This window comes from Ursus maritimus, unplaced genomic scaffold, assembly GCF_017311325.1.
Source record: "Ursus maritimus isolate PB19 unplaced genomic scaffold, ASM1731132v1 scaffold_29, whole genome shotgun sequence".
Classification (NCBI taxonomy): domain Eukaryota; kingdom Metazoa; phylum Chordata; class Mammalia; order Carnivora; family Ursidae; genus Ursus; species Ursus maritimus.
Window position 1 is genome coordinate 6,263,280 of NW_024425452.1, and position 26,157 is coordinate 6,289,436.

General features: G+C 43.3%; 1 protein-coding gene across 1 annotated transcript in view; it reads right to left on the bottom strand.

Annotated features, from left to right (window-relative positions):
• Positions 1-20,724: 20,724 nt before the first annotated feature.
• Positions 20,725-26,157, bottom strand: part of TNFRSF21 (TNF receptor superfamily member 21) — a 69,889-nt gene continuing 64,456 nt past the window's right edge. Inside the window, exons 5-6 of the mRNA XM_040643565.1 lie at positions 23,468-23,696; positions 20,725-22,156 (exon numbers count right to left, since the gene is read on the bottom strand). Coding sequence (XP_040499499.1) covers positions 21,927-22,156; positions 23,468-23,696 — 459 coding nt within the window. The 3' untranslated portion in view covers positions 20,725-21,926. The remainder of the gene's footprint in view (positions 22,157-23,467; positions 23,697-26,157) is intronic.

Sequence of the window (26,157 nt, forward strand, 5' to 3'; positions counted from 1 at the left end):
CCAGAGGATTCTAAAGCTACATGTTAAAGCTTGAGAACCAAACGCTGGGGCAGATGATTCTAAGATCCCTTCCAATTTGGGAATTCTATTTTTTTCCTGCAAATGTATACGTTTACCCAGGGCCCCAGGAAATCATTAGTATTTACCCACATCATCCCACGAGCATTTATTAAAACTTCTCTTCGTACTGGAATCTAGGGATAAAAAGTGAAACAAGAAATGGCATATGAGCTCAAGAAGGTGACGGTTCATCCCACCGCCCTTAATTTATAGCTTCAGAAATATGATTTGGTACATGTGTCTGCATTTGTTCAGGATACCGGAGTTTCACCATGTGAAAATGGTATCTTTTTTTAAGAAAAGTATTTTCTTCAGGTTACAATTAGAGCAAGATACTAGCTAAGTGACCTTGAGTCTCAGTGTCTTTATTTCTAGAACAGGATTAATTATACCTATCTCACTCGCTTGTCGTGAAGATTAATATGATTAAATGTGATGACATGTGTGAAATGACAGTTCATTATCGATGTCCAGTAATGCTTAGTTAGCTCTCAGTTTAAATCCAGTTCATAATTAAGTATTGTTGACTAGTATTGATTTGGCTTTATGGTGTACAGGACTGATATACAGAATTTTTAAAAAAAAAAATAAATACATCCATTATGTGTTGAAATCCAAGGTCTGAGTGCTGTAAGATAGGTTCATCCTTTCACATTCTCTTTTCTGGAATTCAGGCAGTGAAGACCGTGAAGAACAAACAGGCTCTTTATACTTCAGAGGTAAGTCGGAGAACCGGCTGGTGTTTATCCAAAGGCAACCCCGAGGGCCAGGAGTCAAAGCAAAGGTCAGCCTCAGTTACAGGCGCCTCAGCTGCGTATAGTAAACACTCTGAAATCCCCCTGGAAACGTCCCTTTTAATTCTATCTCGGAAGATTTTATCGGATTAACCAGGCAGTCCCCAGATTCCGAAAGAGTTTCATCCCTCTCTGTGTAAAAGCCAGTACCTACCTTGAGCTTGAACTGGAGATGAGGCTCTTTGCGGTTCCCCAAATTTAATTCAACAAAGATTGGATTGCTGAAAGACCACAGGGGACTGCTTTCGAAGTCTGTGGCTTCTTCAAGGAAGAGGGCTGCCTAGGGCTCAAAAACATTCTACACACACAGAGAAGGCGCCCCCGGTGACTGGCACATAGTAAGTGTTCAGCAATTTTCCTGGGATGAAAAAGAGTGAAGGTAGTATATGACAAGGGTATTAAAAAGAAAACCGCGGGCCCAAAATGGCTTCACTTAGGCCAAGTAACCAGACTGGGGCTTAATATGTAACCTAATGTCAGTTTCAACCTCCCCCAGGAATGTAACCTTAACTGGTCAGTCGGGAATTTTCCGATCAGCACCAATAGTCATCTGTCATATGGGCCCTCCCAAAGAAAGAAAGATGAGGTAATCTACCTAATAAGATCCCCTGCCTGGAGGTGACCTTGCCTGGAACATCCTTTTATTTTATTTTATTTTATTTTATTTTATTTTATTTTATTTTATCTTATTTTGCTAGTAGATTCTTTGCCCTACCCTCCTACCTATACAAACATTCCACTTGGTACAACTCCTAGGAGCTCCCTCTGCTTGCTGCCCGATTCATGAATCACTTAAGAAAGCCAATTAGATCTTCAAGTTTACTCCACTGAATTTTTGTTCTTTAATAAGGGACAAGTTGTACAGAAAACAAGATAGAAAGAGCTACTAAAAATTTTGAGAGAAGGAGAAGATAGTAGTGGGCTGGAGCACCCAGCATTCTCACATTGTGTAAGAGAAAACTGAGGCACAGAATGGTTAAGTGAGGTACCCAAAGTCACACAGCTAGTAAGTGGTGGAGGTGAGATTAGACACAAGTTGTCGGGGGCCAGATCCCATGTTCTACCTGTATAATCAGTTCGTATTTTAAGTCATATATTTCATCTGTACTGTATAAAAATATAAGTATGGACCAGTGATTTCATGGATATTATTGTTTAGAATGAGGATAAGAAAGTCCATTTAAAGAAAATAATAAGGGGATGGTTCTCCAGAAGAACGAGAATCAGGAAGGTGGAATGCTGATGACTAAATAATTATCTTTATGAAACATGTAACTAACTATGATAAAAGTTAACAGACCCATTATTTACACACCTGGGCAAATAACTGATGAGACGCATTATGATGTCAGGTTGACTTGACCCAATGGAAATTTTTTGGCTGGTTAAACCTTGCTACTATAACCTTAGGAACTCTCATTCCATTGTCAATAAATTCCTTTACACTTTGGAACCTTTGCCCTGAATGCTTTCATCTTTTCCTCTTTCTTCCACTTCCTTCCATTACCGAAAAACTAGCTCTCTCTTTAACCTGGCTTTTCACCCTCTGGAGTAGAGTTTACTTTCTTCCTCATTTCCCCTTTACCTCAAAGTCACCGGTGGCGCATTCTCATTGCCTTCTACCCCCCTTGCCTCCGACCGTTTTTGCATTAGCTTTTCACCTTCTAAATTCAACTATCTCTCCTCTCTTAAAACCCATATCAGCTTATCACCTTCTCTCCGTCTTTGCTCTGGGATCCACCAACTTTCAAGTTATTTCTCCACATTCTGAAGATTCTGATCTCAAAAATAGCTGACTGTGACTACCTTCTCCTTTTTGAAAAACTCTTCCTTTCTTCTTTGCTGTCTTTGTGTCCCTCCACCAAAAAGGTAGGATTTCTTCAAGGTCCCACATGCCGCCCTTAACTCTTTTCCTTTAGTCTTCTCTTTCTGGTGAACTTCACAGCTTCAACTTTTATCTCTTTCCAAATGTCTCTCCAATCCACATCTCTTGCTCAAACCTTCTCTGAACTACAGGTTGGAATTTCCAAATGTCTCTGCACTATCCCCATAATATCCTACCGGATCCAACAAATTTTATCAAAAATGACACCCATCTTTCTTCTGGTTCCCCATCTGTACCCCTTTTCTCAGTGAAGGGTAGTGACGTAGAAGAGAATGCTCAGAGTTCCTTCCAATGCCTTTCTCTCTTTCATCATCCCAATATACCTCCTCACCATGCCTCATCGACAAATCACTATCCTTCTGTTCTTAGAGTTGCTCAATCAGACTCTCCTGTATGCTTCACCTCGTGGGTCATGCATCCTACACCAGCTAACAAAACAGATTACTTAAGGTGATGGTAGAATGTGTCATTTCCAGGCTCAGGGCTCTTCCAAATATTTTGCCTATAACACGGAGTTAAAACATTTTAGTTGAAAGCCCAAGATTCTCTCCTGACCTATTTTCCCCCTCACCTGTTCCTATATACACCCGATTTTAACCAGCCCAAATTTCTTGATGGTCCCTGAATAATTTATTCATTCACGAATTATTCACTCAAAAAATATTTATTAAGCATTTGGTATTAGCCCAACACTGTCCTAAGTGTTGGAAATATAATGGGGGACATGACTTCTGTGTTTAGACTTAGATGATAAAACCAGTGAAAAGCTGCATGGTAAGTACTAATCTAGGACAGCTGGGCACTGCGAGCAATCACCTGGCTGCTCCTAACTGCACAGGGGCAAGATTTGGGGAACAGGGAGGTAGGGAAGGTTTCCCAAGGGAAGTAATAACTGAGCTGAGAACCAAAGCTAAGTAAGAATTATTCAGATATAAGGGGAGGGCATTGTTACGAATACAGAAGGAAATGTATGCAAAAAGACTTGGGGCAAGAAAGGAGAAAAGGGAAATGAGAATAGAGATCAGAGGAAAAGGAGGAAAAACAGGGCATTTTTGGCAGAAGCAAAGGGATGAGTGAGAAGGCAGGAGTGGACCACAGTATTGTCAAGAAGTCAGATAAGATGAGGACTAGAGTGTCCATTGGATTTAGAGTGGAAAAATCGCTAACAAGCTGGCCAGGAGCCATTTGAGCAAACAATGTAGGCAAGGCCAGATCACAGTGGAAAAAGAAATGTGTGGAAGGTAAGGCACGGAAGACTAGAATTTTAGCCGAATCTTTATGAAAATTCGAAACTCATTACATCTTTAGGCCATTTGCTCATTCTGTAGTTTCCTCCCGTCCTGCTTCTTTCCCTGTTTTGCCTATGCTGTTATTCCCGATTCTCTTCCCACTGAAATGCGGGCTATCTTTCAAGACCAAATCAAATACCACCATGTCTTGTGCTTCCCTGAACTCCTGGCAGTTTGAATGGATGACGCAGGGCTTGCCACATAAATCGTTGCTGCATTAGCCAAGTGTTTTCACTGATCCCATGGAATTTCCCTCGTACATCTGTTACAGCACTTGCTTCTTACTAGGTTGTTTAGTTGCACACACCTGTTTCCCTGACTGCATAACTTGACGGCAAGATAGCTGTATGTTAGTCAGCTTTGAACTTCTCATGGTTTCCAACGAAGTGCATTGGGAACTGTTGTCATCTAAATTGAACTCAACTGACTGTTCTCGCTCTTACACTGATGTAAGCACATGCTATGTACGACATGATCTTTGTCCTTGCAGACAATGATTTCTAATAGCATCTCTAATGAGAATGGAAGATCTTAGGATTTGCTAGAGTTAACTTTAGTCTCTCAAAATATATCCACTATTATTCACATGTTTTGCATATTCCAAATGCTATCCATCATTTTCAGCTTGGTTCTCTGTATGAATGAATACTCTACAAACCAACTTTCTGATTCAAGTGAAATGACCCACTCAATTTTTCAGCTCAGAGTATTCAAGTAGCCATTCATTAATGAGGTTGAGTTAATATTCACACATCTCTCTCTTTTCAAAGAACAACCTAGGAAATTGTTAAACTAAGCCAAAAAAGAAAAGTGATATTGAATTTTCGGCTTTCTAAGGACTGAAACCAAAAGAATAAGTCATATTCTTAAATTCTAAGTGCCTAATGATCATTCAGATATGCTAATTTGTGGAAGGCAAGGACAATAGTTAGAATGATAGATGAATTTGTTATCTTGTAGACAGACTTGCAAAATCTTTCAAAAATTTTAGTGGTTAGGGAAATTAAGATCCACTTCCACTCTGTTTGATGAATACAGTGGATAAACTCCATTAAAAATATTTTAGAATTTCTATCTATCAAGCATATTTTATAATTCTTCTGCAACAGAATCTGGAACTTCAGTCACCTCCCCCTTCTCAAAGCCTAACCTTTCACTGCATTTAGCAGCACAGAGATAACCAAATCATTCCTAAATCACAACATAGAATTGGGATTAAGTACAACGTTCCATTTCTTCGAAAAACAAAGCAACGATGGCAAAATATCAGTATCTAACAAAACTGGATAGCGGATATCCAGGTTATTGCAATTTTACTCTATTCTTTTCTCTTAGTGTGAAATGTTTCATACCTTTAGAATGAGAGAAAAAATATCCATGCAGTGCAAAATTACTGGAGAACTCAATAACTGAAAGAATTTCTTATACAGATTCGAAACTATCCTATTTCTCTGCTGTTCCATGAATACTTAGGTCAGAGTTGTAGTCTTCAATTTCTAGAGGAAGGAACAAATTTAGTTAAGAGAAATTAAGTGATTCTGAAGCAACAGCAGGTCCAAGATCAAGTCAGAATTAAAAGTCCCAAGGTATCAAAGGACGGGAGGCTGCCTCCAAATACTGAGTGGCACGGTAGACATTCAATTAGTATTTATTTGATTAATTGATTGCTTGTTTAACAGGAACAAGAGCTCAGGCCCTTGGGAAAGATGGCATATGTCACCTTCCATTCATCACTGACCATGGCTGTGTTGGCCCAAACTCAAGAGACCCTTGTGTGACTTCAATATCGGCAACAGTTTAATGTGGAGCCAGTCATACTCTCAGTGGTCCCTGCATTTAGAGAGTGGCTGGCCGAGCGTTATGGGTACTGGTAATAGCCTTGGTGTGAAGCAAAATTAATTAATTCAAGACTAGGAAGAACCACAGAACTTAAGGACAAGAGCAAAACTATCCCCAAAGACATTGGCTTCCAAGCTGCTCCCTCCTGTTGCCAGCATTTCTGTTGTGATGGGCATGGCTGCATGGTGCTGACTTGGGTTGATGGAAGAGTCCACCAAACAAGAAAGGGAATGGTGGAAGGCACTTCCACAATGGTGGTCCCAGCACAGCTCCTTAATTCTGCTGTGTTCTTAAGTTCAACACAGCAGCATTTATTAAGCACTGACACTTACTGACCATTAGCAGTAAGGCACTATGCTGTCTTTTCTTTCCTCCCTTCTCAACCTCAATATGCTATCTATCAGTCTCTCTCTCTCTCTCATACACACACACACACACACACACACACACACACACACACCTAATATTGCTAGCAATTTGTCCTGCCCACAGGAAACCCATGTTCAAAGTCTGTGAGGCATCACTGTAAGCAATTATAGTGACTGGAACAGACAAAGGAAGGCCAACCACACTCCAAGGCAAGATATTGGCTGAAAAAACAAACTGACCTCTTGTCAATGCTCATTTCCTCAAAGCTGCTTAGGATTTCTTAGCAGTGCTGACAACCAAGTCTCTGCAATCGACTGACTGTCCCATGAGAACCTTAGAGGCAATGCACACAACTTTCCAGACGCAGGCTGTTCAGCTCATCCCCAGTGCCCTTGACAGGTGTCTCCTCTGTCTCCAGCATCATCTCCCACTGCCCATGAAGCTGCCTCACACCGACAAGTGCAGGCTTGTTGGGCCTCCTCTTTCTGACATGCACACTGGCTCCTGTGCTTCTAGGAGATCTCCCTGTGAATACTCCACTTACCAGATCCCCCCAATCCTTCCCATCTTCACTGCAGAAGCATCCTCTGGAAACCCTCCCTGGGCCTATCTGCTCCTCAGTGGAAGGAGGACTCTCATGGCCTCTCTCCTCCCTGGGGATTTACCAGATAAGCTTCTCTATGGGGTTGAGGGTTGGTACCCGTCTCCTTTAACCAGACTGAAATGTTCCTTCCACCTGAAACCCTGGCCTCTGCACATCTGAGACAGCACTGTGGATCTGCATCTCCTATTGACCGTTGTTGACATGGGCTAAGAACAGCAGAGAAGAGTCTGGCAATTCAAACGAATGGGGCAGAGCAGAGGGACCAGGCGGTGGTGTGACTTAGGCATCACACAGGCAAATTCAACATAGAATTTCCCTTAGCTTGGTCTCCATGACAGGCCTTAACACGTGCAGGAGGGTTAGTGACAAGGGCCAGGTAATTTGTTGACTGAAGCTTCTTGGGGGAAATGTGATTCACATTCCTCCTTCCCAGAGAGAGAGGAGTCAGGGTTACAGGAAGCAAAGCTGTGCGTGTGTCGGTCAGTGTGAGCATGGATGTGACTGTTGCTTGTAGCACGGCTCCTACACGGTGCTCACTTCCATGTACCCGCACTGGGCAGCCACAGCCCCAGCAGGAGCCAGGATTCTACCCAGCCAACACACTGAGAATGGGAAGGTGCTCAGGGAATCCTGGAAGCTGGGGATCCTGAAGGCCCCCTATCATACCAATGGACAAGTGGGACCTGGAGATGGTGCAGAGCTTGGATCAGGCCAGGGCTGAGCAAGGGCTGTAACTCAGACCCACTCCCGACCTGCCTTGGGGTGGGGCACAAATGCCCGCCGGGAGCCTTCTTTGTCACCCATAAACCACTGCCAGTGAGGGAGAGTGGGAGTAATGAGACTCACCTCTCATTAAGTCCCCATCCTAAGCTTGGCAGGACATAGTGTCTTCCTAAACCTTGCCGCTGGAGCTGGCAGCACTATTTCTCCTCAGAGCCTCCAGAGGGTTAGAGAAGGCTGAAATAAGTTCAATGAATAACAGGTGGGAGAAAGGGCCACACAAGAGGAGACAGGAATAGGAGGTGAGCCAAAGAGAAGGCCAGGGGAGCTGTGGCCACATGACTGCAAAGGTCCCTGGTCCAGTTGAGCAATGTGTTTTCTCCTCTCTGCAGGGAAGGGAAGCCAGAGCAGGCAAGTTCAGGGAGCTGCCTCGGAAAACCCCAGCCTGCTGAGTCCTCTGGTCTGCATCAGCTAGAAATGCCTGGTGAGAGGATAGCAGAGAAGCAAAGCTGGTGGGAGGACGAGTCCCCGAAATGCACAGGGAGGTCCTCTAGATCATTCCAGCCTTCTTACGAAGACTACCGTCACCACAGCTGGGAGACCAGAGCTGGGCTAAACCTCAGAATAGGGCAGTTCCTTTGGGACTTCTTGTCAACCCTTGGTCTGAACCTGCCCAAGACCAAGTCATCTTGTGCCTCAGCCAGCCTAATCCTTCTGAAAATGCTGTCATCTCACCCCTCCCCGGATCAGAGCACTCCCCTGGCTCCATACTGCCTCCTGCTTCAAGTCTAAACTGCTCTGCCCCCAGTCCAGCCCTGCCTCCCTCCCCATCCTTGGCACCCCCCTCACCTGATACCCACTTCAGTCAGAACCGCCCTTTACTTCTCCCCGGGCTCTCTGTGTACATTTCTCTCTTGCCTCTTTCCCTCCTCTCTTCCCTGGGGAAATCCTGTCTTCTCCCCCTGTCTAGAAATGATTTGCCTATCCATAATGTGTGGCTTAGGCTTACTTCCTCCAGGAATACTTCTTCTTTTCCAGTCCACATTGATCTCTCCCTTCTCAAAATGTCCTTGCAAAATCCAGTGTACCCCAGGCAATGTCAAAGCTCTGTAGAAAGTTCAGGCTTACTCCTGGGGGGATCAAGGCTTGAAGTTCCGAATGCCAAGTCGGCTGGGCCCGGGTTTACACAAGGCTTCTACCTATCAGCATGGCACCTGTGTGCCCATCAGAAAGACCTGCGCAAAGGTACCCAGCAGCCTCAGTGCAAATCCCTCCTCTGCTGCCCAACAGCTGTGCGACCTGAGGCAAGTCCGTAACTTCTATCAGCCTCAGCCCCTCGCTTGTAAAATGGAGAGCGCCGTGCCTGCGCTGCTGGGTTGTTCTAAGAGCTAAGTATAAATGCTCTAAAGGGCCGGGCATTAGAATCCATTGAGTGGTCACTAAATGACGGCTGTTACTGTCATCAGCCTCCTCTACCTCTTCAATGAGCTGTCTCTTGAAAGAAGAAGGGGCATTGGTAAGATAGCAGCTGCCCTCTCCTTCCTTCTGCTCTTTGTCCTTTGCCATCACAGCACCACATCTTATAAATGGCAATTTCAAAGACCCCAGAATCAAAAATAATTTAGTTGTGGGGAAAAATTATATCTGAGGGCTACCATAGTCATATTTAGCCTAAGGCAATCCAGGCATCAGGTATGAGAGAGAGAGAGAGAGAGAGAGAGAGATAATTACCCTCTAAAACCGGGGAAAGGGAGTGAGAAGGTTTTCTCTAAAGCCAGTAGTTGAGAGTGGGAAAATATAAGACCAAATGAAGTAGATATGGAAATCAGCACATGTAAGATTATAAGGCTGACTTGGGCGTTTCTTAATGATTCGATGAATTGACTTGGGGGTCTAACACCTTAAAGTTCAATTCCTCTATCTGCCCCTTACTGGCTGTGTGACATTGGACAAGTTACTTAACTTCTCTGTGCCTTAATTTCCTTATCTAAGGATGGCAGATGAATGAAACCACATAAGAGATATAGCATGGCGGTGGTAAGTGCCCCCCATGTTTTGTGGATACTTACTATGTAAGAGGCCCTCGGTGGTACCCAATGACAGGAGAAAACGATGTCCGTTTCTCAGCTATGAGGCCATTGATAACCCTTACCAACTCCCCCAAAATCATTCCTGAACCAAGGGTCTTGGAAAACCAGGATTCAGGTTGAGGAGGAAACAGGAAAAATAGGAACATTTGCATTTATCACAGTAATTATCTTATACCCCATCACATACCTGACACATTACACATGTACGTGAAATGTAGTCGAAGGCACGTGTAAACACCCACTTAGTATTTAATGTAGCCTGCTGCATTATTAAACTACAGCAGAACTCATGGTTCCTGATAAGAATTTATTTTGTATTTTTTTATTGTGAATGATTTACACAAAAGTAGAAAAGTTTAATAAACCCCAGTGTATCCATCACCTGGCTTCAAGAATAATCAACTCACAGCCAGGCATGTTTCATTTCTGTCCCACTCTCTCCCTGTCCAAACCCAAATTATTTCGAATGAAATCCCAAACACCATATCATTTCATGATGAGAATATTTTTAACAGAAAGGAAAGGGAGAAGGGACACATGCCTTTTTTTTAACATTTTATTTATTTATTTGCCAGCGAGAGAGGGAACACAAGCAGTGGAGTGGCAAGCAGAAGCAGACTCCCCGCTGAGCAGGGAGCCCGATGTGGGACTCGATTCCGGGGCCCCGGGATCGTGACCTGAGCCAAAGTCAGACGCGTAACCGACTGAGCCACCCAGGCACCTGGGACACATACTTTTTACATAAATTTTACTTTTCCTGAAACAAGGGATGGGGCATGGCAAAGAAGAAAGCAAGACACCCAGTTGCCAGGATGGGCAGAATGTGCCTAATTCTGTGCCATTTTAATTGCTTCTGTACCATGCATTTATTCCATTTATTCTTTATCACTGTTGTTATATATGTGCCCTGTAATCTGTAGCTTTGATAGTCTCACTTGGGTTTGCCTCGCCAGCTGCAATTGAACTGGAAACACCTGCTAGCACAAGCCACGTTTTCTTCTCACCGAATTTAACGTTGTATGGTCTAGTGAGCCATATGACATCTGGCCTACCTACCTCCTTTTCTTCTTAATGTTCCGTCTTCCTCCTAACCTCCTAATGACTCCTAAGCTTCCTGTTATTAATTCCATCAACTGGAATTTACTGGGCACAGCTCCTGCCGTACACCCGACAAAAATAAGATGGGAACAGCCAGCAGACCTCTGGAGGCCGAGAGGCAGCAGGAAGCTGGGAGTGCAGCTGAGTCTTGCTGGGAAACGATGAATTAGCCAACAAAGGAGGAGGTTGGGGGCAGTTGAGGGTGCAGGAAGGGCGTTCTAGGCAGAGGAAGTAGCCCTGACAAGGGTCTATGAAGAAAATCTGGGGCCTACGTGGGGGACTGCAAAATATATCATTGGGCTAAACCAATAAATTTGAGTAGATAAAGAGGGGAGAAGGATGAGGGTTGATAGTGTAAAATTAAGCACAGTCCAGTCCTCGGAGGACAGTACCGATAGGATCGGGATGGGAGCTGCCTGGAGTTGAGCTGGCGGGAGAGAGGGGTCCCAACAGGATGGAGACACAGCCATGACACACTCCCTAAGCTCCTGGATTCACCGTGGCACTTTTCACTCTCTGCAACATCTCCTGTGAGCACAGGCGCTCCCAGGACCAGCATATCTCTTGGAGAGTTTCCTAACGACTGATGCCTCCCCTGGAGATGCTTCCTTGATAAAGAATCTGCAGGCCAGACTAGGCACATTTAGTTAGTTTGCAAACATGTGTTTTCTCTGAAAATGTTTTCAAGACAGAAAGCAGACCAGACCTTATTATTTTCATATATTTGTTTCTTTCGGTGCGACAAAACAACTGCTAATTGGAACGAAAGGGTGGTAATGTAGATAAATTGTTTTTACTGCGCCTGTTATTAGGTTCACTGTATCTGCAAATGCACCTGTGGAAATATATTTGGAAATATTCACTTCGTAGCGCAAGAGCTATTTACTCACGTAGCCGAGGCTTTGAGCGAGATTCGTAGAACTCAAAATGAAATCCAGAGTTGCCGTTTGGCAGCTGAATTGTAGTGCGTAAATAATCATTGCCATGGAATTATCTCTTCTGGCTATCGTCACTGCCCCAGTTTGCTTGGCAGTTGAAAATCCCACACTTTGCACTTGAGTGGTTGCACTTGACTGGTTTCAGAGCTCAAGGGCTGGAGGCATGTTTGTAAGTTTCAGGGGTCATGAATTTTAATTGCAGGGAAGTATGCGATAGAGAGTTCTGGAGTGAGAAGTGTGATTAAGTGACCTCTAATGTTCCTTCCGTTTACATAACCCCCTGTCCTTGGGCTGCAGATATCTGAGGCTACTACATTTATAATCATTTTCTTCTAAAATAAAGTTAACCAAACTTTAGCCAGATGACTCAACGACCAGTTGGAATGGTGGAGGGGAGAGTTAGACCATGTTGAGATCTAGTCCTATACTTTATGATTAGAACCTTGCTCAAGGGCAATGCCGAGTCCCCTGCATCCAGACATGACTTACTTCCACTCATTTGTCCCCCATTTGGGTCAGGGGTTCACTCGCCCATTTTCCTCATTTGTGGCCCTTGGTTTTCAGTGCCCTGGCTGTGTTGTCTTGCTGGGCTTCTGTTCACACGTCTCACCCTCATCTTTAAGCTCAATTGTGCCCCCTAGGGATAGAGCTAGTCTTATTAGAGAAGAAGGGCTATTTGGGGGTACTTGGAGACTAAAATCCTCTTTAATGCCCCCACTCTCAGACCACCCCTAGTGTGGATTTTACCTCTGTTTCCCATCTTTGGGGGCGGCTGACCTGACACATGCTGCTAGCCTTCTAGATACTAACACCCTGCTCTCTGGGCCTTGGCTGATCTCCCACCCTACTCCTGCTCAAAGCCACTGCTGGATTTGAAAATTGTCCTTGTGACCTCTAAATTCTAGAAACCCGGGACACATCCTATCTAGAACCATACCCCCATATATCTCCCAGCTGGGCTTCCATGTGGACCTTCAGGCCTGACTTGACATCTCTGCTGGGGCTCGGAACCACACAGATGCTGAGTCCGTCCCAGCCCCCGCCAGGCCAGAGGCCCCACTTAGGATCCTGGACTTGGCTTCTGACTGAAGTCAAGGTAAAAATCGCTGGCTCTGTCAAAGCCTCGCCTCGGTTATCAGCACCACATTATCACTTTCTAAGTGGCTTTGCCTGGTATTGGTTATTTTGCTTACACATCTGAAAGCTGGTCTTTGACCCAGAGCTTGACCTGACCATGGTAACAGTGACCATTTTATGCCTCTTGCTTCCATGGAACTCTCGGGGCCTCTTCAGCCACCAGGTTATTACGTTAACTCTGACAGCTGGCTCACAAGTGCTCAGACCTTCCCAGCCTTAACCAACAGAGCAGTGGGCCCAGATCTTCTGACCTTAAATCACTGTTCTTCCTATATGCCACAATGCTATGATCTATCGCACCATCTTCTAGACTCTGCTCTGTAGAAAATTACTATTCCATGAGACAATAGGCATTTGGAGAACAAGCAAATGAATTCACTAAAAAGCATTTATATGTGTGTGTATTTCGTGGTCATGTGAATTTGGAAAACGCTGTGTTAAACAATGTTAAATGGGTCACTTCATTACAAGACTTCTAGGGCCCCTAATATGCTACTATAGGGCATTGTAATATTCAAGGGGTGGGAAGAGAGAAGCAGAGTACATAGCTTTTTTCAAATTTATTGGCCTATGGAGTTTTTTCTGTGGAACTCTCTAAACATGTCACCAGACTTAAGTGCCATTCTTTGACACTGACCTGGAGTCACCTGAACAAATTTCTCTCAGACTTGAAGTAAAGGGAGCAGGGGAGTCAAGACTTCCCTACAAATTGGAATAAAACTGGACCCTTGCCCTACACCATTCACAAAACCCAACTCAAAATGGAGTTTATCATTTGAAACTATAAGACTCCTAGAAGAAAACACAGGGGAAAACTTGACATTGGTCTTGGCAATGATTTCATGGGTAGGACGCCAAAAGCACAGAAAACAACAGCAAAATAGGCAAGTGGGGGCTCCCGCATGGCTCAGCTGGTTAAGCAACTGACTCTTGATTTTGGCTCCGGTCATGATCTCAGGGTCATGAAATCGAGCCCCGTTTAGGGCTCTGTGTTGGGCATGGAGCCTGCTTAGGATTCTCTCCCTCTCCCTCTGAAGGAAACAGTCAACAGTGAAAAGGCAACGAGTGGGATGGGAGAAAGTATTTGCAAACCATTTATCTAATAAGGAGTTAATTTCCAAAATACAGAAAGAACTCCGACAACTTGGTAGCAAAAAATAACCCTAAAAATATGGGCTAAAGACACGAATAGACATTTCTCCAAAGAAGACATACAAATGGCCAAGAGGTCTATAAAAAGATGCTCGATGTCAGCAATCATCAGAGAAATACAAATCAAAACCACAGTGAGATGCCGCCTCAAACCTGTTAGGATGGTCATTATCAAAAAGTCAAAAGATAAAGGTTAACTAGACTGACTGTGGTGATCTGTTTGCAATATATACAAATATCAAATCATTATGTTGCACACCTGAACTAACATAATGCTGTATGTCAATTTATACCTCATTTTTTTAAAAAAGGCAAAAGATAACATCTTGGTGAGGATGTGGAGAAAAGGGAATTTTTGTACAGTATTACTAAGAATGTAAATTGGTTATAGCCCTTAGGGAAAACAATATGGATATTCCTCAAAAAATAAAAAACAGAACAACTATATGATCCAGCAATCCCACCTCTGGGAATTTATCCAAAATACTTGAAATCAGAATCTCAAAGAGATACTAGTTCCCTCATGCTCATTGCAGCCCTATTCGCAACAGCCAGGATATGGAAACAGACTAAATGTCCATCGAGAGATGAATGGATCAGGAAAATCTGGTCTATACATACAACAGAATATTATTTAGACTTTAACAAAGAAGAAAATTCTGCAACGTGTGACAACATGGATGAACCTTGAGTTCATGCCTGTGAAATAGCCGGTCCCAGAAAGACACTGTATGATTTCATTTATGCGAAGTATCTAAGATACTCAAATTCATCGAATCAAAGAGTGGAATAGTGGTTGCCAGGGGCTGGGAGTAGGGAGTAAATTGGGAGTTACTAATCAAAGGTGATAAATTTTAATTAAGCAAAATGAGTAAGTTCCAGAGATCTACTGTGTACATTGCACCTGTAATACATGATACTGCCCTGTACGCTTAAAAATCTGTCACGAGGGTTGATCTCATGTTTAAGTATCCAATAAATGAAATTTTTAAAAGAATGAAATTCTGGCAATTAAATAGAAGTGAGCATCTGAAAGGTAGCACTTTTTGATTTTAAACTCTTACTCATTTGCATGTTTCCATAACTATAAATTCAGGTTTGTACTACTACACACATACTAGAATGACTAACATAAAAATACTGAAAATACTGAGGACTCACAAGGATGCAGTTACTGGATCTCTTATGTATCAGCAGGTCCCACCACTGTGAAAGCAGTTGGTCGGTTTACTAATAAAGCTAAAAATGCACTTAGCATTTTATCGAGCAATCCTACACCTGAGTATTTATCCTAAGGAAGTGAAATTTGTTTCCACATGAAGCCTATACACAAATGGTCCTAGCAGCTTCATTTGTAATAGCCAAAAACATAGAAACAGTCCCAATGTTTTCCAATGCATGAATGCTGAAATGCACTATGGTGCTTCCCTACCGTGGAACGCTGCTCAGCAGCGAAAAGGAGCAAAGTGTTCACAGATGGAACAATTGGGTTAGATGGCAATGGAATTATGCTGTGAAAATAAGCCAATCTCAGATACATCCTGCATGGTTCCATGTATACAACAGTTTCTAAATGACTAACTCGTGATGGGAAGCAGTGGTCAGGGTTTAGAGTAGAGGGCAAGGTGTCATTATAAAGAGGCAGCAGGAGGGAGTATCTTTGTGGTGGTAAAGCAGTTCCTGGGATGCCTGGGGGCTCAGTCGGTTGAGCGTCTGACTCTTGGTTTTGGCTCAGGTCGTGATCTCAGTGTTGTGAGATCCAGCCCCGGGATGGGTTCTGCTCTCGGCAGGAGTCTCTTGAGATGCTTTCTCTCCCTCTCCCTCAGCCCATCACCCTCTCACACGTGCACTTTCTCTCTCAAAAAATAAATAAAATCTTAAAAAAAAAAAAGCAGTTCTGTATTCTGATTACGGTAGTGGTTTCATGAAATCACATGTGATACAATTGCATAGGACCATACACACAGCAGTCACAAGCCTGAGCCTCCTGTCTCATAAGGACGGTCAGCCGATGTAGAAACAATATGAACTCCTCGCTTGCGTAATAATGTCTACAACACCTATGTTTTCCTTCTGGATTGCTTCCCCTTTTCAATCGCATTCCCCAAAGCTTTGAAATACATGACACTGCAACTGTCAGCCCTTTGTTTCAGGCGCGGTTTTCTTTGAAATTAATAGGAAGGGAGACTTCCACTAAAAAGCTTTGTGATCTTTTCCCTTAATTCATATTCGGTTTCTAACTCGCCTAATATCCTCTTCGTATTTCTATCATTTCATTTAGATACATTGGATTATAATGACCCTATGTCTGTTTCCTTTCTGAGATGTGAACTTGAGGTCAAGCCCTACGTGCTTTCATTTATTCAACATGTAGTAACGGAGCACCTACCATGTTCCAGGCACTGTTCTAGATGCTGAGGATACAGCATCAAACAGACAAATGCCCTGGTATCGATGGTAGCTACCATAGTCTTGTATGGAATTCTTCTTTGTATTCTTAGCTTCTGGCATAGCGCCTGACCCACTGTGGGTGTTCAAATGTTTCGTGGATGGATGAGTGTAGTGATAAAATGAACATTTCCGTTGGTGAGTACCCTATATTCGAACAAAATGAGCCAAAACCTAGTGTGGAATCAACTGTGCTAATTTCTAAAGAGAATGAGAAACAATTTTCATAGGACTATTGGAAATGAGCTCCCTTTTTTCCTCTTCCACCTCCCTCATGAGCTTTCCAGTTTGGCGTCCTGCTATGGACACAGCAATAGGTAAGAGAAAACGAGACCATGCTGGTGCAGAACGGAAGCATCTCCTCTGGACAGATGAAGGTCCACCCAAAGACTCTTAAGAAATCTTTGACCTTTTTCCTCCTGAAGCTGTTAATTACAAGTGATTCCTATATTGAGAAATAGAAAAAGATTGGCCAGAAAATCACCACGATGTTCCATGTCTCTAAGTTTCTAAGTTTGAAGTCTCTCCATTTCAATTTTGCATTAATTAAGTCTGTTTCGGAGCCAACTCCAGGAAAAGAATCTAAAATCATAGAGGTTGGGGTTGGTGGTGAGCAGAGCAGGACACCATCTCCCTGCAGATTTTACAAAAATGCCCCTTACGAAACTATTACTGACATTTTAAGTCTGGTTCATGTGACTCTTACCTTGGTCTTCACGAGCGTATATTCCCTGGGTGCCTCAGAAATATTCTAAAAATAGTTTTTATTTATAATTTTTTCAATTCCACACCATATGTACATGGTACAAACCTCAAAAGCCTGCAAAGAACAAATCATGAAAAGAACATGTCCTTCTTTTCCCCTTCCTATCTCCTGAACAGCCGGTTCCTCTCCCTGGAGGTATCCACTGCCATGTTTTTGATATACCCTTGTAAGGTGTTTTATGAATATCTGTGTTTTGGAAATGATAAAGACGCTGGCACCCAACATGCTTCACATGTTCAGCTCCTTGAAGTCAACTAGGGTAAAAACTGTTTCTAATTCAAATAATTCTTGTCCAAATCGTTCACTTCACATTCTACTTCCTTTCAAGAAAAGAGGCACAATAAGGATCTTGGAACAGTGAAAGAGTGCTGGCAGGGACTAAGGTAACCGGGCTCTGCCATTAGGTAGCAGAAATGAGCCTAACTTCCCACCTGAAAGCCACACGATTTCTACATAATGTCCAAGTTTCCTTACAAAGGTAAGGGCCACAACTCTGCTAACCAAGAGATGGATCACATCTCCTTTGCTCAAATCGAAGTTTAGGATCAGTGCCTGATGTGTCTACAGGACTGGACAATAGGACTGATGCTCCTAGAGCCCAGGGGCTACAACAGTCTGAGATTCTATGACCTAGTGCGGTTCATGACTCACCAGCTCTTTATTTTTTGAAAATTGGCAAACCTTCAATCAAATATGTATAGAAACGCCAATCAGAATAACATCACATCCCAAATGTTCTTGGTTAGTCATACCTTATGCATAATGCTCAAGGCCACGAAGCATTGATTGGTTGCATCAATGCAATGAAGCTTTAAGATGTTGCCCCCTCCATGCTTGGTTGTGTATCAACACAGAATTTTACAGTAGGGTTATAGGTCCCAACGCAAGTCTGCAGAGTTAAGTGGGACTACGTAGAGCAAAATCACAATTGCAGATTTCCAGGTTGACTCCCTGCTAAGATTTATCCATCAGACCTGGGGTGAGGATTGAGCAGCACCGTCTTCCCAAACTCTTAAATCAGTGGCTGTCCAAGCGGACTACACATTGGTGTCTCCTGGGGAGTGTTAAAAAATGCTCATGCCTGGGTCCCAGGCCCTTAAGACTCTGGCGTAAGTGATACGGAGTTTAGCCTGGGCACTGGATTTCCCAAGGCTCCCCTGCCGATTTCGATGTGCAACCAGGATCAAGAGTCACTGCCTAGATCTTGACCAGGACTGCCTGACTCTGGAAATCTCCTTGGATCGTCAGCAATTGTTTACTTCTTTCATTTGGAATTGGTGTAATCTTCTCGCATATCAGCACTATTCTGCCTGAAACAGAGGCATAGTCGGGGCTCTTCAGGGTGACCTAGAGGCCAGCGGCATCCACATCAGCTAGGTACCCACCCCCCTCAACAACTGAAACAGAACCTGCATTTTAACAAGATCCCCAAGTGTTTCATTTGCTCATTAAAGTTTAAGGAGCATAGCAAAGTGGCCTCAAGTTATGCATTGTAACAAGCTCCCAGGTGCTGTGGCCATCCACTGTGGCCAGGATCTCAAGCACTTAGCCCAATGTGAGTTTCCAGAAAAAAAGGAGTGAGATGCTGGATCTCTCCTTCACTGCAAACCTTCTGAATCGAACTCTCTGGGAACCTGCCTTTATAAGACTGCTCATTCCCAGGTGATCATTTACAGGCGAGGTTGAGAACCACTGAAGCCCGTCCAACGTTTCCCCAGAGTAGGAGTCATTTTCTCCTTTGAAAAACAGCCTGCTCTAATTGTTTAAAAGCTCCTGTGCATTTAACCTAAATTGGCCTAGAGGAAACAGTATTACTCTCTAAAGAAAAAGAAATTGTCTCTTCCTTAGCCCTGCAAATAACTGAAGATAGTTTTTCTCCCACTCAAACGATCTTTGTTGTAAGGTTTAGATTTCTCAACAACTGCTCCTGATTCTGTTTCTTATTCTTCTGGTTATCCCTCCAACCCCCACATTGGAAACCTTCTAGTTCAGCACAGCCCTCGAAGGCAGGCAGCTCAAACCAGAGAAAATCTCCAAAGTGAGCCACATCATATATAAATCAGACTGTCATAAACTCTGACCCAAACATTGTGTGTGTGTGTGTGTGTGTGTGTGTGTATTTTTATTTTTTATTTTTTTTAATAATGCAGCTTGGGGTTGCTTTTTCGGAGGGGGTAAGCTCTATATTAATTCAATATTAAGCTTCTGCTTTACCACAACTTCTATGCCCCTTTCCCTTGGATCATCACCCCATTCCTATACGTTCACAATTATTTATTGAATTTAAGTATCAGGCTTTCCTTATAAGCCAAATAAATTTCATCACTGTGATCTCTGTGTCCACTGATCCAGACTGACAAAGCAGTTCTGGTTATCATCAGCCCTGAGCAAACAGCCTTAGATTCAGACTTAAGTCTGATCTCTACAGCTCTGTTGTAGAGCCTTAAGCAAGCTCCTTAGGCTTTATAAGCTTATTTTTCATCTACAGAATGGGTACCGTAATAGTACCTGTAAGATACTTATGAGGTTTCAACAAGATAATGTAAAAAACACTTTTTAAAGTATAAAGCTGCATAAATGGTTAAGAAAATAATAATCCCCAAGCTAGGAATAACTTACAAACTTAGTAACCACAACACTGATTTATGTTTCAACCCCCACAAAAAGAAGTGGCAGTCTTTAAATCCTCTGAAAAACACACTCTGTCTCCTCCGCTACTATCTCTAACCCATTCTAGTTTGCTTTTGTTTGTGAAGTTCCTGTCTTCCGTTGACAAAAGAGGAAGGGAAACCTGGCCTGAGAACCATAAAACCAAATGCCAGAATAGTTCTCTAGAAACCAGCCACATGGAAGTGGATGAAAGCAGAAAACCCCTTTAAGGTCACTGACATGGGAGTCAAAGTGTTGGGAGAGGCCATCTACTTCTACTTTCCCACTGAAAGAGGAACTCAGAATTGCTGATGTCCTGGTCATTGGAATTCTAGAGTCGGGGTTCCCAGGCTAAGGCAGTTAAGTGATCAAATACGAGATACAACATAATTTATAATATGATGTAATATATCCCATCAACTTAAGACTTTGCCTTGCCCTAGGCCGAAGGAAGCCCCTTGAAGTTACTCAGGGAGAAAGAAGTTTCACACGGAAGCCTGTGAACGGCTACAGACCCCCCACGAGTGGTAAACTTCCTAGGTGGACACGAGTAAGAATATCCTCCAGGGCCTGGTCATCATTTCCACCTCTCCCCCTCCAAATCCTCAGTTCTTAAAATAGGGGCAAACTCCAGAACAGGAGCCTCAGATTTACCCTCAAAAGACAGTAACCTGGAAATGCTCGGTCATCTTTAATGCTGGGCCATCCTTCCCCTACTATCTCCAGATACTCTTCCAGACACAAAGCTTTGTTAATCTGCATGATTTATAGACCCGAAAGGCTGCGATTTTTAGGGTACACACGTCTTTTTCCAAGAGACTCACCAAAGAGTTGTAACTTGAGCACATGTATAAGGCAAGTAGTGAATACACTCAAACCACTCAAGTAACAAACACCTAATATTTATTAATAAATTAGTACACTTGAAGGCATTTTTCTGTTATCAGTCCCTCACCACGACCCATAAACCCCGCCCACACGAAGGGAGTCCACACCACCTTTGCATTCGAGTCTGCCAACGGAGCATTAGAGAGAGCAGGTTTATAAATGGGAGCAGAGTTGCAAATATATCAGACAGGAGTTCTTACAGCTGCAGCCATTTTTAATTAAAGTGATTGAAGGACGAAGGAGACCCACCAAGACCAAGGCCTTGAGGCGGACTGGACCTACCGACTATGTGTGTATAAAAAACAAGACATCTTTTAAAGCAAAGCTGGGCAAATTCCCAATGGAAAAAGGTGCCACCGGCACTCAGTTGTGACTTTCCAAAGTGCAGCAGTATGTTCCAGAACAGCTCAATTCCTAAAAGATGAAGTTCAAGTTCTTAGGTGGCCCAGTTGTCAAGCCACTTAAATAGCAAGTTCTGCTGGCTTGAGGATTTCAGGTCTCCAGCCCAGAGCATAATAGCGTAAGAGAAGCACAAGTAATCAAGCATTCTACACGGTGCTCCGGTGAAAACCATACAATCAGCAACAGTGTGGTCAAGTTTCAGCCATGAATATGAACTATACACCAAGGCATACTACAAAGAGAACTCAAGATCTAATTGTATTACAGTAACTCAACGGGGTATTACATTTCCTCAACCCTTAAGAAAATTGGTAAATTACAAACAATAATAAAAATAGTAATCATTTAAAAAAAAAAAGCAGATGTGATGTCGAGACATATAGACTGCTTAGAGAATTCACAAGATGCCATTATACTTTTAAGATGTTAAGAGCCTCACAATCCAGTGTGCAGGGAAAGCCACACTGCATTCGTGGTACGTTAAGTGAATTTAAAGTGCACAGAACAATGCTGAAAATACATAAAGAAGTCAAAACAGAAAATATGGAACCTAAAAAACTTTAGTGGTGGGTATTTTTCAACAGTTACACCTTGAGAAGACTTATAAACTAACTTCCTAGAAGGGTTAAAAAAAGAAAGAAAGAACTCAAAACACTGGCCATATATTCTGTTAAACACCCACACACGTGCACGCGCGCGCGCACACACCCAAAAAACTAGAAAAACAAAAACAAAACCAACGAAAAACCACCCTGCCACTAAACTGAGTCATTTCCAGAGTGCAGTATCCCTCGGGTTCTACAATAGGTCGGGAAGATGGCTATACACAGAGTCCAAGAGGGTCTGACTGGCTTCCTGGCTCTTGACTCCGATAATCTCAAACAGCCGGTCCAGCTTGTCCTCAGCCTGAGGAATCTCTTCGATCACCCGCAGCTCCTCAGGATTCAGAATGTGGAGCATGTCGTCAAAAATAGGCTGCAAGTCACAGGGGTCCAGGCGTACCTGCCGCAACACTGTGTCCTTCTTTTCTGCAGGGAGGAGAGAGGAGGGAAGGGGACAGAGGTAAGGGACTGTACTGGGGAAACCGAGGAGAGAAGGAGCGCTAGGAGGGACAGCTCCCCTCCCCGCAGGCTGTCCCCACCCCCACCCTCACGGTGAGGAAGGGAACCTCTGGCACATTTTAAAGAACACAGTAGTTTGTACGTGCCTTGCACTTAAGATAACAAACAAGATTTGACTCATGGCGATCAGACGAGGAACCACTTGAATGGGTTGTCGATTGTCATTAGTATGACTTTGCCTAGACTTAAAAGACTTCTAGATTCTTCTAAAACTCGGGAGAATGCTGAAATACTTACAGAAACTTAAAGAAATAAAACAAAACAAAACAAAACAAAAAACCACTCTCCCCGTCTGTGTTTACCAAACAAAAGACATCAGTTCACCTATGCCCCTCAAAAATTCCAAGCCAATCTAATCTGCTCATCTGACTTTCTAATTACACTGATAAATTTTAAAACTAAACTGCTAAGAATGAAAGCACACAAATAAGAAAATACTGCTTCTTGGGTCAGACCTTACGCAAGGAGGGGAATGACTATAACTTTCATTACTATTATAAAAAGCTTCCCCTAAAACAGAACATGGAACATAAAATACAAACTAAAATATAAATCTTTCATATAAATACAAAATAGATCATCTAAATGGGTGAAGTATAGAAAATAGGACATATTTTATAATCATCAACTACAGCATAACATAAAATACAACCCTTTCACGAAAATTATAAATGGAATTACCCAAACTGGGAAATTTCAAACAAAAATCTGTGATCAATACAGCATGCCTGCCAATCCCTATCCTGCTATTAAAAACTGCCAAGTGGCAAATTATTTACCAAATGTACTAACCCACAATATTTAAAACACTGCTATTCCAATTTGTTTGAGTCACTGAAACCAACACTTCTGACTCACAAGATAGGTTATACTTTAAATCCTTGGATTCTACAAACCTGGTAAATAATTTTCAAAAAAACCTGCCAGACTACATTTTATCAGACCTTCCCGAAACACCGTCGATAGCATCATGAGGATAAAGGGCGACCAATGCAGACTCTCGGCCAGATAATCAGAGCTGTAAAGACCTGGGTGGGTCCAGGCTGGCTGGCTGGCTGGTGAAGTCCTGGGGTCTACGATAGGTCTTGCCGGGCAAGTCACCCAAATGACCCAAATCCCACTGGATTGTGGAACTGGCCAGGGAGAAACCACGGGGGCTCCTCTGGGGGAGGCTTACAGAACGAATACTCCTTACAGCGGTCCTGCCAATGTCCCTACCTTTGGTAATAAAGGAGCCCGTCCTGCTCAGCGCGGAGGAGCCGCTGGATGTGGAGTCACAGCGAAGAAGGGGCTCCGACTCATCCACGAAAAAGCCCTTGTTCTTATCCAGAGGGGAAGGCTCCACCGTCAGCAGAGTGGAATTCTCAAGTTTCGTGTTGGGGCTGGGGATGGGGCTCGGGCTAAGGGGGCTGGGGCTCATCGGGAGAGCCAGCTTGTCGGTTTCCAGCTGGAGGAGGAAACAAACAAAAATGTTTTTTATTATATACTTCAAAAACTGTTGAGAAAAAAATGAAACTGAAACCCCCTCAGGTGTTCTTTTTGTTCCATTTAATGTTTTATAGATAAATGCTGCTGTTCTGACAGTCCACAACTTACATCATTGCTAGACACACATACATATGTACAGACACACACACACGCACACTTTTTAAACTCTTCAAAAATACACATGGGGCTATGTACAAGCATTAAAAATTAGGAAGCAGGGGCGCCTGGGTGGCTCAGTTGGTTAAGCATCTGCCTTCGGTTCAGGTCATGATCCCAGAATCCTGGGATGGAGCCCTGCATTGGGCTCCTTGCTCAGTGGGGAGTCTGCTTCTCCCACCAGCACCCTCCCCCTCGCTCAAGCTCTCGCTCTCTCTCAAATAAATAAAATCTTAAAAAAAAAAAAAAAATTAAGAAGCATATGCACCAAGCTGTTACCTCTCAGGAGTGGAACAGGGCAAGGGAGTGAAGAGGAAGAACTCCAACTTCAAATATAATTTCATAGAGCTGGAAAAGGTCTTAGATAATATCTAGTACATTCCCCTCTGTATGGGTTGAATTATATCCCCCAAAATTCATATGTTGAAGTTGAAACTTCCTGCGCCTCAGAATATGACTGTACGTGGAGACAGGGCCAACTAAGGAACTTCAAAAAGAGGTGATTAGGGGATAATTGGGTCCTACTCCAATATGACTGGCGTCCTTATGAGAAGCCATTAGGACACGGACACACATAGTGTGAAGACAGAGGGTGAAGGTTACCATCTTCTACAAGCCAAGGAGAGAAGTCTGATGACACCTTTCAACTTCTATCCTCCAGAATTGTGACAAAAGCAGATTCCAGTCTGTGGTACTCTATCATGGTAGCCCAAGCAAACTAATACACCCTCTCTTTACAAGCAAGGAAACTGGGGTCTAGAGAAATGATGTGACTTTCTCAATTATGGGCCAGTAAGAGGCAGAACTAAGGCTAGACCCTAGGCTTCCTGACTCCCATTTCAAAGCAGCTCAGGAGAACACCAGAGGCAAAAGCAGCTGAACGGAGAGCATGAGGACCACCCCACAGGAGCCAGGGTACCACTCCGAAGGATTTAATGGAGACAGTGAAGCTCGCATTCTGGAAGGCTGGGTCAGAAAGACAATAACAAGGAAGCAAGCAAACAAAATGTTTTCAGATGGAGATGGTGAACTTCATGACCGTTGGCTGGTACATGGAGAATGGATTTTAGGGGGGCAAGAAACAAAATAGACCAGTCAGGATGTTGCTACAGCTGGCTAGGGGAGGTAAAAACCACCCAGGTGTGGAGTGGGGAGATGATAGGTGATATCACCCCATTTTACAGGTGAAATGAGTAAGGCCCAGAGAGGGCACACAGCCATTGGGAGAAGGCTAGCCCTCAACTCAGGTCTGCTTGATATCTCTACTTGGCTTGTCGTTTGCCACTAGACTTTAAAACTCTGGCAGGCACTTGTGACATCTTCCAAGTCCATTGACCTTAATCTTTTTATTGGCTCTTCTGGCACGGATGCAAGTCTGGAAGCCAGGTGGCCAGATCCCATGGGGCAGGGTTCAGTTAGAACCCTCAGGACTTCACTCACACATGACAAGCAAAAGATTTTCAAGTTCCTCAATCGGGAAGACATTGACCCTGATTTCAAAGTATTAGGCTGAAGAGTTGTAAAAAGCACAAAGCAAACACGACTGCCTCTTTTACTACCTGTAAGTCCTGAGAAATTCTTGCAACCGACTGCAGATTCCAAAGACCACCAATTATGGCACGTGTCTACTGTTCCAACAGCATTTGTCCTCTGCACAACCACCCACACCCCGCTTCTAACTCCAGTACAAGTTTAAGGCCTGGGTAATGCATTCCCAGCTGCCCCCTTTTGATCCACAGACAAGTTTTATGTATATGCTTTTAAATTTTTTAATTCAATAGGGCCCTGGCATGTGCCCCTCCTCTCCAAAAATGCACATGGCCATTCATGCCAATACACATTTTTTATTCACTCAATTAGACAAAGAGCACTTGTCTACACTTTGGTTCTCAGGGACAACGTTACATTGGACAACATGGTCAGTCAATGTAGTGCACTGTTCTGGCTTAAAAAAAGAAATCCCTGCCCACAAATCACATGCCAACAGACTAAGGAGTCCACCCACCCATTTCCTGAACTTAGTTCAAAACTTTAAATATTTAATTTTCCCCCATTTTTGTCAAAGGATCCTATCCACGGAAATTAAGTACATGATTTCCAACATCATTCAGAAAGACAGCATGCTGCAGAATGCTCTCTTGTAATTAACAATGAGTCAAGTGAATATGAAAATGCCCCTAAGAATGGTTTTAGCGTCGCCACAGTGGGGCTAACAACCATAGCCAAAGGCCGAGATCGTGTGACAATCATCTTTCTAAAAAATC